The sequence below is a fragment of the Rhagoletis zephyria genome, unplaced genomic scaffold (assembly GCF_001687245.7).
Source record: "Rhagoletis zephyria isolate East Lansing unplaced genomic scaffold, Rhagoletis_zephyria_1.1 Rzeph_scaffold_00971, whole genome shotgun sequence".
NCBI lineage: Eukaryota > Metazoa > Arthropoda > Insecta > Diptera > Tephritidae > Rhagoletis > Rhagoletis zephyria.
Window position 1 is genome coordinate 10049 of NW_016158055.1, and position 17666 is coordinate 27714.

The window sequence follows — 17666 nt, forward strand, 5'->3', positions numbered from 1 at the left end:
AAATTTTTATTTATTTATTTATTTTTTGCTTTCTTCACTTCTTTATTATTTCAGCACAATGTTAATAATGCATATTTCTATTATAAATTTGTTTGTATATGAAATTATAGTTAAAATACCATAATGAATATTCTCTCGGAAAACATGTGAAACATTTCTTCCAAAATGCCGTATGTACGAGTATGTATTTATGTATGTACTTAGGCAATGTAATTGTATTTTAATGTATGTATATTTAGCGCAGCTAAATGACTAATGTTTTTGTTTTAATTATCATATACAATAACTAATTGTTAAACTTACAGCTTAACTCCTAAAAGTAGGTAGAAAGATATATGTATGTATGTATGTATTTATGTAGATGAAAAGACAGTGGTGCAAGTGATTAAAACATGTTTGTTTCTTTTGGTTGTAAGAGAATCATTGACAACTTGATTCTGAAGGATAGTATGTCCAGCTTTGAGCTTCTTGCAGATACACACATACATATCCATGCTCTAGAATCAGGGATGTGAACTGGTTTTGAACCGGAAAACCGATTTTTTCTATTAATTAGCTAAACTATTAACCGAACCGAAATTTTCCACAAATGTTTGATCCGAACCGAAAACCGAACCACTTCACATAAAAGTTTAAAGGTTCGTTTCAACCAATTTTCAATAGATACATTTACCCACCTTTTTCGTTTTGGAGATATCAAATCTAAAGGCAATCCATCTGATTTAACGGACACTTGACACCCAACGCTTGCGCGTTGTTGCACTGGACACTTAAACTTGCCTGTTACTTTTTTTTTTTTTTGATTTCCGAACCGAAACCCCGGTTCAAATACCAAAAAAACGCTTTGACGAACCAGTCCAAAAGTGCAAAAACGGTTCGAACCGCTGAACCGAACCGACCAAATTTTTTATCCGGTTCACGTCCCTGTATAGAATAGCAGATATATATGTATGTAATGTGACTCACATTTTCATGACAACGACAATGTCTCGGAAGCCATTTTGTTTGAATGTGTGGCTATGACATTATTTATAACTATCCAATAATTTTGCAATTTTGTTTACGCATACATATGAAGGCGTAATTAAATTTAATGTAAACTGTCAATTTATCTTTTTTCTTTTTCAGAAATCCAGTTAACTGCTATGTATAGTATTTCATATAAGGGCGCATTCAATTTCTGGAAAAACAATGTGTAAATGTTTATACGCTTGTTTCTCAAATTTCAGTAGCTTACTCGCTTCACACTGCTGGCGCCTACTAATACGCGCCAACAAAATATTCAAGCATAGCTTAAAGGAAAATTTAAAGTATGTATTCACTTTTTTATGAATGTACTTATTTATTCAGCCCTATCATGAGTTTCATTTTCCCCGAACCGGTTCACTTTTCACGTCAAAAAACTTCAATCCATTTGGCTCCTGCACAAAATTAATTAAAAACCTTTTATGTAAACAAAATATTAAGCGAATACACTTTGGAAAAATTTCTACTCAATTCAAGTAATATTCAGCCTTATCATGAGTTTCATTTTCCCCGACCCGGTTCACTTTTCACTTTTGGCTTCCATGGTTTTACTATGGGCGGATGAAAAATTTTCGGGTGAATTTTTTTTCAGGCGAAACTCAGGATAAGACAGAATATTTTTAAATTTATATTTAGAATTTTTATCTTTTATGGCTTAGTTTCCCTTTGGCGGTGTTGCAGTGTGCGATTTTGTTTGGCTGGATCGCCTTGCTGCCGATGTGGAGTTTGGCGTTGAAGTTGACTGTGACGCAGACTTTGGCGCTGCCCCTGACGCCGTTGATGATGTTGCTGATGGGGATGCTACCGATTTGTTAGCGTTGGCTGACGCAACTGAGTTGATGTTGTTCGCTGCGGCAGCTGTTGTGTTATTGGTGTTGGGGCTAACGTCGGCAATGGAGGATTGCTCGACATTTGAGCCCATCGATGCGTTGATGAAATTGATGTACTGGTGCAATTTTAATGCGGCAATCAGCGAGCTGAGATAGTCGTTTATGTTTCCTTTTTGCATTCGTTTGATCTGTCTGGATACGTTCTGATAGACACGACGCGAGATCTTGTGCGAGAGTCGGCCAACGGTCTGAACTGTGTGTAGGACGGGGTCCTCGGTGGCGGAAACTGGTACTGCAAAGGCAAAAGAAATATAAGATTCAAGATTAGTACTCGTATGGGAATTTTTAAGCTCCAAAGCTAAGCAATGGGAATTATAAAACCTTCTATATAGGGATGTATGTTCTAGGTACGATAAATAGTTTATGTGAGTTATAAAATACGATGCATGGGCATTTCCTTAAATGAAATTAAAATTTACTCGCTTAACTAATTTTTGTTATCTCTGCGATGCACTCTTACCATGAACTTGTTAATTTCCCTATCGATTAAGTCTACTATTTCGGGATTTCGGCTAACATAGTCTAGAAGCTCACTAATAATGCGGAACGACATTGATAGGAATACAGTGGAGGCAGCCACTAAGAATCTTAGATCGAGTTCAACATCTTGTTGATCGACTATAAGTAAAAGAGCAGACAGAAACATTTAAGAAGATATAGTATTCAAGAGCTATTGGTAGGCTAGAAAAAAGATAAATGCAAAAAGGTGTGAGAGAGAGAAATACATGAAATGAGTTAAAATACCTTATTAAAGGTTTCAAGACTTACTTTGAAATAAACAGGTGCCTATAAGAATTTTTGGTTAAACAAGAAACTAACTGCAGGTTGGGAAAAATGTATAATTATAAACCTACATACATATGCACAAACCAGGCCTGGCCGCAAGATGGAGTTTCCCTTTTGGAGTGAAATATAAAATAAAAAATAAAAATTGTCCATCAATTCGTTTAAGATAATAATGGTAAAAATATTTTAAGATCTCAAATATTTAAGATCTCTTTTCAGAGATAGTAGTCGAGAGTTCTAGGTTTAATTTAAGCCAGGAAGATTCTATCTCCTTTTTTTCTTTGCCAGAGCTTCTAAAATATTGCAAAAAACGCGATTTTTTGACACTTTGACCTCGTTTTTTTCAAAATCTGGAGCTTATGCAAACTTTATGCTTACGGATTCATAATCAGCACAAAAAAAATCTATTAAAATAACACAAACGGCAATAACACAAAATTTGCTTTATTTCACTTTTAAATGGGAAATAATACTAAAATCTGAGGTTTGCTTTATTTCCAACAAAGGACAAGGACGAACGAACGTCGACTTACAAATCCGTTCATTTAACTTGTTCATGTACTACTTTTTGTCAAATGTAACTGGGTGACTACCTACATATTTATGTGCACTATTTTGCTTTATTACTCAAATTGTTAAGTTTAAAAGTTGGTCTTATTGCTCAACGAGAAATGAAATAAGCAAATTTGTGTTTTTTCGAAGACCCGACTCTTGCCTCCTTATTACACCTGTAATATAAGTTTGCAAAAAAAGTTGTAAACCATTTAAATAAGAGCGAAAGGCGGTCTACGTCTGTATCTTTAGTTTTTTAGTTATTTACATATAATAATAAAAAAAAAATTTTACCAAAGATCCTATTTCGAACTTCGAAGGCCCATATCTTGGTTTCGGAGGCTAACTTCGAAAAACGGAGAAATAACTTTTTCAACTATGACCTCTTAAAAAAAATGGTTTGGTCCAATACCCAGCGGAGTGCTGTACAGTGTAATGATTCTAGCTTCTTCATTTATGTATATTGTAACTATCAATATCTTATAAAGAGCGCGCGAGCAACTGATCCAGCAGTGCCAACAAAACTGGAACGCGAGCAAAAAAGGTCGATGGACGCACTCCCTGATAGCCGACCTTCAAACATGGTTGAACAGACCGCATGGGGAAGTCGATTTCTACCTGACGCAATTCCTCACCGGTCATGGTTACTTCCGAGAATATCTTCATAGAATGGGAAGGGTGGACTCACCGTTCTGTCACTACTGTGGAAACGTCGAAGATAACGTGTACCACACATTCTTCACCTTTAACACTTCTTGAATTCGCGCAGAATGTTGGCAGAAAGATGCGGATACATAACTCCGAACAACATAATTGGGGTAATGATCTCCAGTGCAGAAAAGTGGGAAGCAGTTGCGAGATACGTGAAATTCGTACTCCGCTGCAAACGAGAGGACGGTTGTCTACTGAGGACACCCGAATGAAACACCCCTACAAAAGAGCAGCCCCAAGGCTCTAGCAGCGCGCTCCTGCATCTGAAGACATGCAGAATTGCGGTGCCAGATACGGGATTTTTGCGCGGGCGGTGGGAGTTTGAGTTTTAGTGGGTAGCCCAACACGCTTCGGTGGGAGTCCCACACTCGGGGAAGGTAGTATAGAGACTAGCGTCCCCGGCCAGTGCATAAAGCATTTCCCTCTCCTACGAACAAAAAAAAAAAAACAAACAAACTATCAATATCTTATAAAGAGAAGTGTAAAATCTTTTTATCTAAAACTAATAAAGTTAGAAGGACGAAATTCGAGGGTGTCGTAGTTTACATATTAGTCCTTGACATATATTTTTTCCAAAAATAAATATTGGAAATTTCCAAGGATATTCAAAGAGAAAGTTTTAAAAGGACATTTTCAATATTTATGTATTCGCCCTGGTGCAACAAAAAGTTAAATTATTTTTTATTTCTACAGAATTTTTCCTTTTAACTGATACCCATATTGTTACTCTATAATGCATTAAATCTTTTAAATAATTTTTTTATTCATTCCTATCCTGGAAATTTCAAAGTCCTTTAAAAAAATCCTGACGTCAGAGAAAAAAATTAAAAACGCAGTTATACTATATTTGGTTCCTAGTTTTGTGAACATATTGATGTTTTCGTGTGTTTTAAAAATCTTTGGTTTTTGTCGCACGGGGTTATGGTGTATGCAATTCCATTTTTGTATGTATTACAACAGAGCAACAACTAAGTTTTCCTTTGCAATTGAACGAGATTATAAGTGTAAAGATGATTTGAAAAAAACAAGAGTTTGACTAAACCTTTGGAAAGAATGAAGATTTTTTTTTGCTAAGGGTCCCGTTTGAGGCCCAGCAATTATGGCAGCCCTACCTTAGTACAACATACCAAATGCCTGAAAATTTTTAAAATCAGACAATAACCACGCCCACATCGCATATAACGGTAATTTAGAGAAATAGAATAGAGAAATCTTCGTTAAATACCTAAGCTAATTTATTCACAATTGACGTTTGCAATAATTCTTCAGCAAAAAATACGATCATGTTAAAATTTTGGAAAAAAGGGGGTGACCACATATTATCATTACGATTATTGTGCTTGCCACATAAAAGCAAAACGTTGAATATCAAATTAAAATTATGACCACTTTTCATATCACGATAACTTTCAGAAATGCTTGAAACTTCTATATTTCGCAATTAAGCGACGCTAATTTACTCAAAATTGATACTAACATAGGGCTGCTATAATTGCTGGGCCTCAAACGGGGACACTTAGCAAAAAACAACTTAATTATTTCCAAAGGGATACTGACACTCTCCCTTTTTAACCGTCTTCACAAAAAGGAAAGGTTATAAATTCAACGGAATATTTTTTTTTATGTATATTACCACGTAACTTTGGACCACGTTAACCGATTTCTATAATTATTTTTTTAAAGGTGTTACCTCACTGGTGGTCCCATTCTAATTTGGTTTAAACCGAACATTGGATCATGAAGGAATTAACGATAATCTTAAATTTTTATATCAGAATTGAAATCGGTTTTGTTTTTTGGTTAAAAATTACTTGTTTTAAATCATATTTATATTTATAGTCTCATTCAATTACAGAGGAAAATTTGGTTGATGCGCTGTTATAATACATACAACAACGGAATTGCATAAACCATAATAAATAGAGATCAAGGAAACATTTATACACATAACGTATTATATTATATATGTTATAAGAACACTTCTGCGTTNGTTTATTCACAATTGACGTTTGCAATAATTCTTCAGCAAAAAATACGATCATGTTAAAATTTTGGAAAAAAGGGGGTGACCACATATGTGTATCTCGGTAACCGTTCCATTAATTTGTACCAAACTCATTATTATCATTACGATTATTGTGCTTGCCACATAAAAGCAAAACGTTGAATATCAAATTAAAATTATGACCACTTTTCATATCACGATAACTTTCAGAAATGCTTGAAACTTCTATATTTCGCAATTAAGCGACGCTAATTTACTCAAAATTGATACTAACATAGGGCTGCTATAATTGCTGGGCCTCAAACGGGGACACTTAGCAAAAAACAACTTAATTATTTCCAAAGGGATACTGACACTCTCCCTTTTTAACCGTCTTCACAAAAAGGAAAGGTTATAAATTCAACGGAATATTTTTTTTTATGTATATTACCACGTAACTTTGGACCACGTTAACCGATTTCTATAATTATTTTTTTAAAGGTGTTACCTCACTGGTGGTCCCATTCTAATTTGGTTTAAACCGAACATTGGATCATGAAGGAATTAACGATAATCTTAAATTTTTATATCAGAATTGAAATCGGTTTTGTTTTTTGGTTAAAAATTACTTGTTTTAAATCATATTTATATTTATAGTCTCATTCAATTACAGAGGAAAATTTGGTTGATGCGCTGTTATAATACATACAACAACGGAATTGCATAAACCATAATAAATAGAGATCAAGGAAACATTTATACACATAACGTATTATATTATATATGTTATAAGAACACTTCTGCGTTTTAACGTATGTATATGCAATAGGGTGGTCCAAAAATGCATGAGAAAAATGAAGTCGGAATTTTTATGCTCTCACCCCTTAGGATTTTTTTATACCGAAAAAAGATACCCTTATATTTTTTATTTTGAAATCAAAAAATGTTTAGAGGTCGCTCAAAGCGCTTAAAGTTTTCCATGTATTTTATATGGGAAAAACCACTTTTCGTAGAAACGGTATAGAACTCTTAACAATCAACATTTTTCGATCGAAAAACTCTGTTTCTCTGCAGGAGATGCCCTACAATAATACCCGATTGTTTATTTAACCATTTTTTGATAGTAAGCATAATTTATAGGTCCGCCAATAACCCGAATATTGCAATGGGGCACCAATGAAAAATCGTTAGTTTTAAAATATGGTTAAATAAACAACTGGGTATTATTATTGGAAGCCTCTTGAAGAGAACCAGAGTTTTCCGATCGAAAAATATTGATTTTCAAGAATTCCATACCATTTCTACGAAAAGTTATTTTTTCCCCATATAAAATACATGGAAAACTTTAAGCGCTTTGAGCGACCGCTAAATATTTTTTGATTTCAAAATAAAAAATTGGGGTATATTTTTTTCGGTATAAAAAAATCCTAAGGGGTGAGAGCATACAAATTCCGACTTCACTTTTCTCATGCATTTTTCGGCGTAGACCAATCCTAGGCCTCCCTAATATACAAACAAACAAAACAATACCTGTTTCAAAATATTAAAATATGATTGACTTACAATAAAAATAACATAACCGTTAGAGATCAAAGAAAAAGTGCAATTCAATTCAGGAACGTATTTGTACTTCATAACGTAAACGGAAGCAAACAAAACATGAACTATTTTAACACATTTTTACGTAACTAACTCATATTACATGTTNATTTTTTGATTTCAAAATAAAAAATTGGGGTATATTTTTTTCGGTATAAAAAAATCCTAAGGGGTGAGAGCATACAAATTCCGACTTCACTTTTCTCATGCATTTTTCGGCGTAGACCAATCCTAGGCCTCCCTAATATACAAACAAACAAAACAATACCTGTTTCAAAATATTAAAATATGATTGACTTACAATAAAAATAACATAACCGTTAGAGATCAAAGAAAAAGTGCAATTCAATTCAGGAACGTATTTGTACTTCATAACGTAAACGGAAGCAAACAAAACATGAACTATTTTAACACATTTTTACGTAACTAACTCATATTACATGTTATAGGGTCTCTTTTCGCGTATGCCATTCGTATTTTTCACTAGTTTTAACTTTGCTTAAAAGTTCGTATTCATTTTTTAAATAATGGTAAAATTTCATTGCACGTCATTTTAAAGTTGAACTTGCACTGAACAACACTTTCCACAGTGCCAATGTTAAGCGAGTTTCTCTCTTTAGACCATTGTGATAAAATAAGAGAAACAACTAGCTCAACATTCACATTGTGGGAAGGGATTCCACATACATATGTATTGCAAAAATTTTAGCAAGTTTGCTTTCCGTTCGCGTTCAATAGTATCTTTAAAATCCATTTTTCTAAGGGCGGCATTTCTTTCCACTTTAATGTACATTTTTCAATAAACGATTTTAAATAAGCTACTTCCTCTTAGCATTCATCGGATGTCATTATAATTTTTCCTCTTAAATAATTGATGGATTCTTTTTTTTACCTACTTCGATTATCGATTTTTCTGTCCCTAAATCGCCAAAATTGCGCACTGCGCGGCGGTTGCTGCAAAGTGTATTGTCTTTTTAATGATCTGGACGCCTACTTTTCAGAAGAATTTGAGAATGAAATTAAATCAAATGGTCTTATGTAAACGCAGCGTTATCATGAGTTTTATTTTCGCCCAAAATTGTTCACTTTTCACTTTCGAATCCGATAGGCTAAAAAATTTTCCGCTAACCATTTTAAACTTAAACAAGCAAATTATATACTGTTCCCCCAAGCATTAAACGGGGACATTTTGGTTGTAAACGGGGACACGGGGACAAAGGGTCCGAAACAGAGACATATCCCTGGAAACGGGGACCTAAGGCAGCCCTATACTAACAACAATCCCTTGAAAAGGAGTAACATTATTATGGAATTTCGGAAAATGGGCGTGAGACGGCATATAACTATATAAGTTTATCTCATTATGCCTAACAGAGCATTCTATAGAAGATGTTTGAAATAGGTGTAAACCCACCCCTTCTTACCACGTAGCGGTAGTTTTCGGAAAGGTGGGAAAACTATATTGAATACTTGTCGGGTATTTAATGGTCGGATCCGCACGAACTTAGTTTACAAATGATAATCAAAATATAGTGGTATTAAACTGCATTTACACGATTTAAGATCGCTCCACGAAAATCGCCTGTGTAAAGATGTTTAAATTTTCTAAGCAACAAAGAAATCGCTGATTGCAGTAGGTCAACTTTTGAATGAATATGAATAAATCACCTGGTTTATCGCACTCGTCCAACTTTTATTGCCTGTGGAAATTCTGTTGGTAAGCAACTTCCCAGGCGATGTTTAATCGCTAAGAAAATCGCCTCAAGTAAATGCAGCTTTATCGTTCATGTACACAATAGAAAATTTAAAATGCTTGGCTGCACCTTCAGCTCATCAACTAACACAATATTCACAATCAATTTTCAAGACTTTTAAATTGATATTAAGGAGAAAATCAGCTCTTCCACTTTATGAAAGCAATATTTTGGCAATTTAGGTGAAAAATTTTATTTCAGTAAAATGTAGGTAGTTTTTTTTTAAATATATCGTAGTAGTGGCAGATGTAAAAAATTACCCACAATTGTGATAAAGTGGCAACACTGCTCAGGAAATATAAGATAAATCGAAAAAAATATACTTATGCATTATACCTAATAATAGGATTATCTTTTTTCTACCATAGATTGAGAAATGAAAGAGAGAAATAAGTATTTGAAAGTAAAAGTTATGAATAGAGAAGATATAATACTGCTAATTTGAAACTCTCCGCTTTTCGAATAGCCCTTGTCTTAGATGGAAGTGAGTTCCACAAACAAATCGTGCTGACAAAGAACATTCTGGATGATGCCGTGTACTTGAAATATATGTAGGTGTATCGGTTCCGAGAATTTGCGTAGCGTATAAAGCTACATATGTATATGATCAAATTTCCTTTAAGGGCAGCATTGTTCAAGGCCAGTTGCAATTTGTTGAGCGAAATGTATATTTGCGTAGCGTCTGCGTGAATACGCATCGAGGCATTGGGCTACATGTAACTAAGTATGTCATTGATAAAGAAGGTAAATAATATTGGAGGTAAGATAGATCCTTGAGGTACACCAGATGTTATAGATTTTAAATTCGAGAGTTTTTTTGGCACATTGAGCCTGTTGAAATCGCTCAGCGAGGTAGCTTAGCATTATCCACTCTAAAAAAAAATTGTGTAGATTTCCTAGCTAAAAGGTAGGTTACTGATTTCCTACCTTATTATTTGCAAAATTACATGCTCGATTATTCAACGAATAGTTTGTTTAAATTTCGGACTTTTTAGAGCATAATATAGCTGCTGTGGTGTGCGTAAATTTACTACAAAAGTGTGCACAAGCTACAAAATACACACCTGCCGTTTGATTTCACCCGTAGAATGGTGTAAAGCCGCTAACAAAAAGGATTTTTACACACGAAAATGTGTAAACGAGAAAAATACATATTCATCGTGTAAATTTACCAAAAAATTTTAAAAATAAACAAAAATATATTCGATTTAAAGTCGCATTTTTAAACAGATTTTTTAGAGTGTGTAGTATTTACGTTTCTGTAATCTTTTGTAACAGAATAGTATTGATATCATTGACATTAGTATTGTATGCATTAGTAAGAAACATGTGATTATGGCATGCGATGTGAACTTGCTAAAGAGTCATAAATAGTATCTATTAGTACAAGTGCTATAAGTGCATGTAAGTATATATGTATGTATATGTTAGTAGGTACGAGTGGCTAAGCTGTTATTAATTTATACTTCTTTTTTCGCTTTTAATAAAAAATGTGCATGCCATGTAAGGTAAATAGATGAAGGGTTTTCAACTTACAGTCACTTTCAACGTGTTTGCCATTTTTCACGACAGCAATTTATTATCTGGGAAAAGAAATTAATTTCTGTATTTTACAAAAAAGTCAGAGTATCCGAATTAATCACAAACATTTCTATTTATGCATTTATTTACATTGATTTACGATTTTATGTAGCGAGGCGATGATGAAACTCAAGTTTTGAAATTTTTATTTTGAAACTTAACGGCTTTTAACATTTACTAGATTTTTATGAACTAAAAAGGAAAAAAGACAAAGCAATATACATATTAGGTGCGTTAAAAGTGCAAGCCAAAGGGAATGAAGTAATCTGTGCTTGAAATGTAGCTGTTAGTTATCAGTATGGGTTTTTAGAAATATTAACAAAAGCTATTCAATGATATGATAATCTTATGTATTAGTTATAAGCAAAATATTCAAGCGTTTTTCATTGTGGGTAGCTATGGTTCTTGCAACCTCACTGTATACATAAACTGGACTTTTCACCTTTAGCGTACCACGATTGTGTAAAAGAACTCCATAAACGAATGGCCTTATACATAAAAAATAAAATATATTTAAAGAGCTCTATAAAGTTAGACTTTCGATTTATATATGTATAAAGCACGTAGTCTTCTTTATTTTTATTGAATTTGGGTGTAACATTTTATATAGAATTAGGTTTCTGGCGAATAGTTTGTATAGGGTTTATCAATTGAGATGAGACGATGCTGGTAGAGTTTGTCGCGGCCATGTTTCGGTGGAGGCAAAATTTTAGACGAATGTTTCGGTACTGCAGTACGAAGATTCAAAGATTTTATGCCAATGTCCGACTTTAAGCAGAATAAGTTTACGCACACTTAGCAAACCTATCTCTTCTATATTGATTCATGTTTCTTCCAACCTAGCCTAACCTAATCCAACCTTACCTAATAAATAGGGTAAAATTATTTACAGTTAAACTATTTCTGCTTTAAAAGAGTAAACGCGCAGTTAGACGTGGCACAGTGCAGGTAATTTAAAAAGTCGGTAAAACTCAAAGCGTTTGTAAAGTAATTGCAGCAGCAGTTACACCTAGCATGTAAAGTAACTTACAAAAGTAGTTTTTGTTTTTTTACTTTAAATTAATTTCGGTTATTTCGCACAAATTCGCCAACAACAAACACACAGCAACCTGAGCATAAATTAAAATCGTTGGTGCATTACGAGCAAGTATAGATTAACTTTCGAAAGCGATTTGAGTTCGTTCTCTCCTTGCTAAGAGGAAATTCGTTTTCTCAACTCGACAGTAAAACCGTCTTGAAAAAGTNCCCTTGCTAATTGCATTTCCGAAACAAAAATAAATTTTTACGTAAAAGAGGAAATTCGTTTTCTCAACTCGACAGTAAAACCGTCTTGAAAAAGTACTTGCATAGCCACACCTGACTGTTTAAATGCGTTCATATGTATTATTTGTGTCAAAATGAAAAATACAATATTCTAAACTTTCTTTTTGTACTTAAAGAATATCACACAAATACTATATTTTGCCTTACTAGTACATATGNAAGAAACTAAACTTAAAGAATATCACACAAATACTATATTTTGCCTTACTAGTACATATGCACACTCAGAAAAAAGTCAGCTAAATATATTTGTCTCAACACATGATCTGGTGGTAACTATAGCCAAATAATGTATCTATAACCAAATCATGTGTTGAGGGAGACATATTTAGCTGACGTAACTAAACTCTTTTCTCAGTTATGTATCATGTTAGCAAGAATGAATAATGTAATTTTTAATTATGTACATATGTATGTATTTTATTAGCCACAATTATATGTCTACAAGTATTTCAGCACAAACTTTTTAATTTCTCTAAACACTCACTATTATCCTCCTCTACGTCATCCTGGCCCTTTGGGAAATAGTATTCCAGGAGACGTTCTGCCAAAGCTGTTGTTGTATCAACGCCAGACACTGCGAGGCTGCCATATTGTGTTGCCAACACTTCATTCGCCTTGGCCCACGCCAAATCCTTCAATGAGGCAGCTTTCTGTTGACCGGCTGTTTTGAATTTGGACACACGTTCAATATGTGGTTGTACTACTTCGACCACTTTGCTCTTGGCCTGATTATAGATTTCCTGTGGAGTGTCCTTGATAATAGGTGCCTTTACTTCCAACTTGTCAATACCCTTGACCAGTGTCTGGTCCACATACTGTATGGGGCGATCGAGCTTCGAGACGATTGGAGCGGCAGTGACAACAGCGCGTGAGACGCAATCCTCGGCGGCATTGAGTGCCCAGTTGAAGACACGGTTACGACCTAGAAAAAAAAATAGGTGTATTTTTATTATGATTTAAGCTAAATGTTAATTTCGTAGATGAGTAACTGTTTAAAATTGCATATCGTTGGGATCATATTTATTAAAAAGTGTGAGCAATTAAGTAACATTTTTTCTATCTGAAAATATGTGTTATGTATAAAACCCTCTCCTTTCCGGACTAAAAGTACTAATCTCCTGACTGCTTCATGGTGCAAAATTTATAGTTATTTGCACAACTGGTTTTCTCCACTGATAATTGAGAGTTACATACATATATATATATATAAGTTATGGCTGCTGAAATTGAAGTTCAAGTGATAAGACTGATATAATTTGTAGAAAAAGGCTACGTGCAGGCAAGGCACACGATTTATACTCATAAACAAAAGTCCAGTTCTACTCGATAAAAAGCCGCTGGAAACTGGAGCACCGCGCGGATGGAAGCAGTGATCGGACTTAATAAAAATTCTCTGTGGTAGATTCTGGAAAAAAATGTGGTAGATTTAGAAAAAATGTGGTAGATCTCCAGTTTTGAATTAAACTTTTTACAAAAATTAAAGAAAAGTTTCGCCTAAACTGCAAAATTTTTAATTAGAATCTCTAGGAAAAACTTTTAACTTGGGTTTTGCTATTTTGACAATTCTCAAGTAAAAGTAAACAACGCCTTAAAAACTTTAGATGCACTGTAATGTGCTAATACTTTCACAAAAATCGCCGATCTTTTACAATTTCTTTATTAGTTCTTTTTATAAATCATATATTTTGTATTTTAACACAATAAAACCACGTTTCCCGACGAAAATTTGATATTGAAAAATTGAGAAAATTCATTGTTTGAAAGTTTCTTTTCTCCTCCCATTCAGCTTTGTTTACTTTTACTTGAGAAATCTCATCTCCGCGGGGAATGCGAAATCTTGAATACTATCATTCTTGTTATTAGGGACACGAATTTCTATACGATACGATACGCATCGACATTTTTGCCATTCGATACCGATAATTTTTACTCGATAGTTTTCAAACGATATATTTTGGAATCGGGTACCAGAACTCTTGTATCGTATCGAATCGTAAATGTAGATTACAAAGTTAATGTGAATAATGGTATATTGTATTGGGCATTTCCAATCTGGCGTGGCATGACATTTCTATGACAAAATGTTTGAAAATAAAATGAAAACGTCAAAACTTAAAAACTCTGGGAATTGGGCAAAACTATTTGTATAAAACTTTTTTTAGTAATAATAATAATAATAGATTGGCGCTTACACATATATTAGTGTTTGGCCGAGCTTCTCCTCCGATTTCTGGCATGCGCCTTGATGTTTTCACACAAAATGGAGGGACCTACAGTTTTACGCCGACTCTGAACGGCGATTGTATTTTTATGGGAAGCTGTTTTTCATGGCAGAAATACACTCTGAGGTTTGACATTGCCTGCCGAGGGACGACCGCTGTTAAGAAAAAACCTTTTTTTCTAAAATTTTTTGCGATGTTGCTTTGACCAGGGCTTGAACCCAGGCGCTGCGAAGTGGAAACGCGCACTGCTAACCACTACACCACAGCGGCCGCCTGTAGTAATATTTGAAATATTAAAGGTTAATTTTCCAAATTCCAAGATGTAAAAATCTGTCCTGCTTTTTTTATCAGCCGAAGTATCTGATGCGACGTTACATTACTTAAATTTCTATTGAAAGTTTTCTTGTTAATATTGTTTTTAAACAAATTTTTAACGCAAATAAGACCTTCAGCTGAGAGTCTTAGCCTTAGCTAGGGTTCCATTTCTTGCAAATCTCTGTCGTACTATAACCTTCTTACTTACTTTGGAATTTATTTGTAAAGCAATATGGATATATTTTGCGCTTTAAAGCCCAGAAATGTGTACTATCTTAGGTTGCAATGTGGCGTGCCGTCAGTGATGTACTTATTAAAGTGCAAAGTGTTAATTCTTTATTAAAAAATAAGAACAATATTCAGATTTAATTTTTTGAATTTTTTATCGATATTTGGAATATCGAGTCTTTTTATTACTATATTGATTGGTACCCGATATTTTTACAGCGATACTTTAAATGAGTATTATATCGGTTCGATATCGCGTCCCTACTTGTTATCTCATAGCGTTTAATGTTGGACAATTTTTCCTCTTAAAATTAAAAAAAATAGGGAAAATCATGTGAGCTAAATTATTACTACTCAAAAATGCGAATATGTGGTAGATTTCATACCTTGTGTGGTAGATGTGGTGGATGCTTAAAAAAGTGGAAGATCTACCACAATGTGGTAAAAGTCCGATCACTGGATGGAAGATTTCATAGTTGCATAAGTACATATGTATGCACATTAGGGTGGTCCAAAACAGTAAAGTCGGAATTGTAATGCTCTCACCCCCTAGGATTTTTCTATATCGAAAAAAGTATACGCCTATTTTTTTATTTTGAAATTAAAAAATATTTCGAGGTCCCTCAAAGCGCTCAAAGTTTTCCATGTATTTTTATATGGGAAAAAACAACTTTTCGTCGAAATGGTATAGAATTCTTGAAAATCAATATTTTTCGATCGGAAAGCTCGGGTTCTCTTCAGGACGATTTTTTATTGGCCTACCCATTGCATTTTTCAGGGTTTTTGTGGGTATTTGGCGGACCTATAAATTATAGTTGTGATGAAAAAATGGTTAAATAAACAATACGAAAAGTGGCTTTTCCCCATATAAAATACATGGAAAACTTTGGGCGCTTTGAGCGATCTCTAAATATTTTTTGATTTCAAAATAAAAAAATTGGGGTATATTTTTTCGGTATAGAACAATCCTAGGGGGTGAGAGCATAAAAATTTCGACTTTACTTTTTCACATGCATTTTTGGACCACCCTAATGTGCATACTACATTGAGGGCTGTGAAGGCGTTTGCAATTAAGAGCAGTATAAAAGCAACAATAGCACCTTCACATATGTGCATACATACATATGTACATATCTACGTATGTACAAAAGTGCATGTGTATGTGAAAAGTTTGAAAATACTCTATACCCGGTAGGGAAGCTTTCAAGTTACATACATATGTTTTAGCGCAACTGACTATTACGCGCACTTCGGTTGTTTAACTATCCAAAAAAAATCTTGCCAAGCTTGCACAATACTCCGCTCTAACGGTGAGCTTCCGCCCAGATAGACTGAAGCTGAAACAAAAGTCTGCCTGCTTATAGCGCTCTTACACGATATGAATTTGCATATGTAAATGCTACTTTTCTGATACGTTCTAATATACATACATATATTACATACGAGTAGATACAAAAAAGTAACATTTACAAATGCAAATGCATATCGTGTAAGAGCGCTGTTAGCCACTTTTGAGCAGACACTAATTTAATAAACCACGCACCGCTTCTTTTATCTGAAACCTAAATTTCATACTAGTCTTCGTGGAACCCAGTTTGAGTTCATTTAATTTTGGTAGAATTTGTATTACAGCATCGTTTCATACCCGTGTTAATTGCACTGTTTCGAGGCTAAGGAGTTAGTTTTTATGTGGCTTAAAAGAAATAAATATATATATAGATATATATCTTTTACTTTTTATGTATTTCAAACTTCCAACACACTTGTCTGCTTTCCAGAGCTGTCATTTCATTAAAACTTAGGTTAGAGTTTCTAGACTTTCGAGTTTTTTTCGCTCTTCACTGCTAGAAAGGTTATATTTTACTTCTTCAAATGCCCTTCATGTCTTATCCTTTAAGGTTTAACTTCAAATTATAGACGGCATTACTCTTGTATTGATGTTTTCAGAATTTCATAGTTCTCCTTTGTAAAGTCAAAACTTAACGTTTTTCGACATCGCTTGGGTTTAAAACTATTCTAATTCTACGTCTTCTAACTTCAATTTGCTCATTCTTATCCAAAACTTTAGTTACAGTATAGAAAGCGGGATAGTTTTCCCTTAAAACTCCTTCATCCTATAGCTATACCTATAACGAAAATCACTGAACCAGAATTGAGTACACCTGTAATATTTAATAACGGAATCGGTTTGAATAAAGAAGAGTATAAGTGAAATAAGGTGTTCGATATATAAGGGTTTTATGTCGATTCAAGGACTGATCATTCACTGTGCCATTACTTTATATTGTTTATTTTATATTTATTTTTGCTTTTTTCATTAATTTTGTAAGATTAATTGTTCATGTGTGAAGAACAATTATTACACATAATCACCATACATTGAAAACAAGGGTTGCAAACCGCTTCAAAATCGATGCGGTTCAGTTCAGTGGTTCGAACCACTTAGAAAAAACTTGTACCGGTACTAGAACCGGGTCATGAATATCTCCTTTCCACTGTTCGGTTTGGTTCGGTCCGAATGGTTCAATTTTTTAAATACTAGCATCCAAATTCATAAAAAAAGAAAGAAAATTTGTATGAAAATATGATTTAAATTCACAAAAAAAAAACAACAACAATTCAAATTCAAAATGAGGGACCTAATATTGTAGTTTAAATTGCGTTGCTTAAACTTTTATATCTCAGCGAGGAA

At 33.9% G+C, this 17666-nt stretch overlaps 1 protein-coding gene across 1 annotated transcript in view; it reads right to left on the reverse strand.

Moving 5' to 3' along the window:
• Positions 1-1601: 1601 nt before the first annotated feature.
• Lsd-2 (Lipid storage droplet-2) overlaps positions 1602-17666 on the reverse strand; it is a 36275-nt gene continuing 20210 nt past the window's right edge. Inside the window, exons 2-3 of the mRNA XM_017615150.1 lie at positions 12694-13131; positions 1602-2148 (exon numbers count right to left, since the gene is read on the reverse strand). Coding sequence (XP_017470639.1) covers positions 1682-2148; positions 12694-13131 — 905 coding nt within the window. The 3' untranslated portion in view covers positions 1602-1681. The remainder of the gene's footprint in view (positions 2149-12693; positions 13132-17666) is intronic.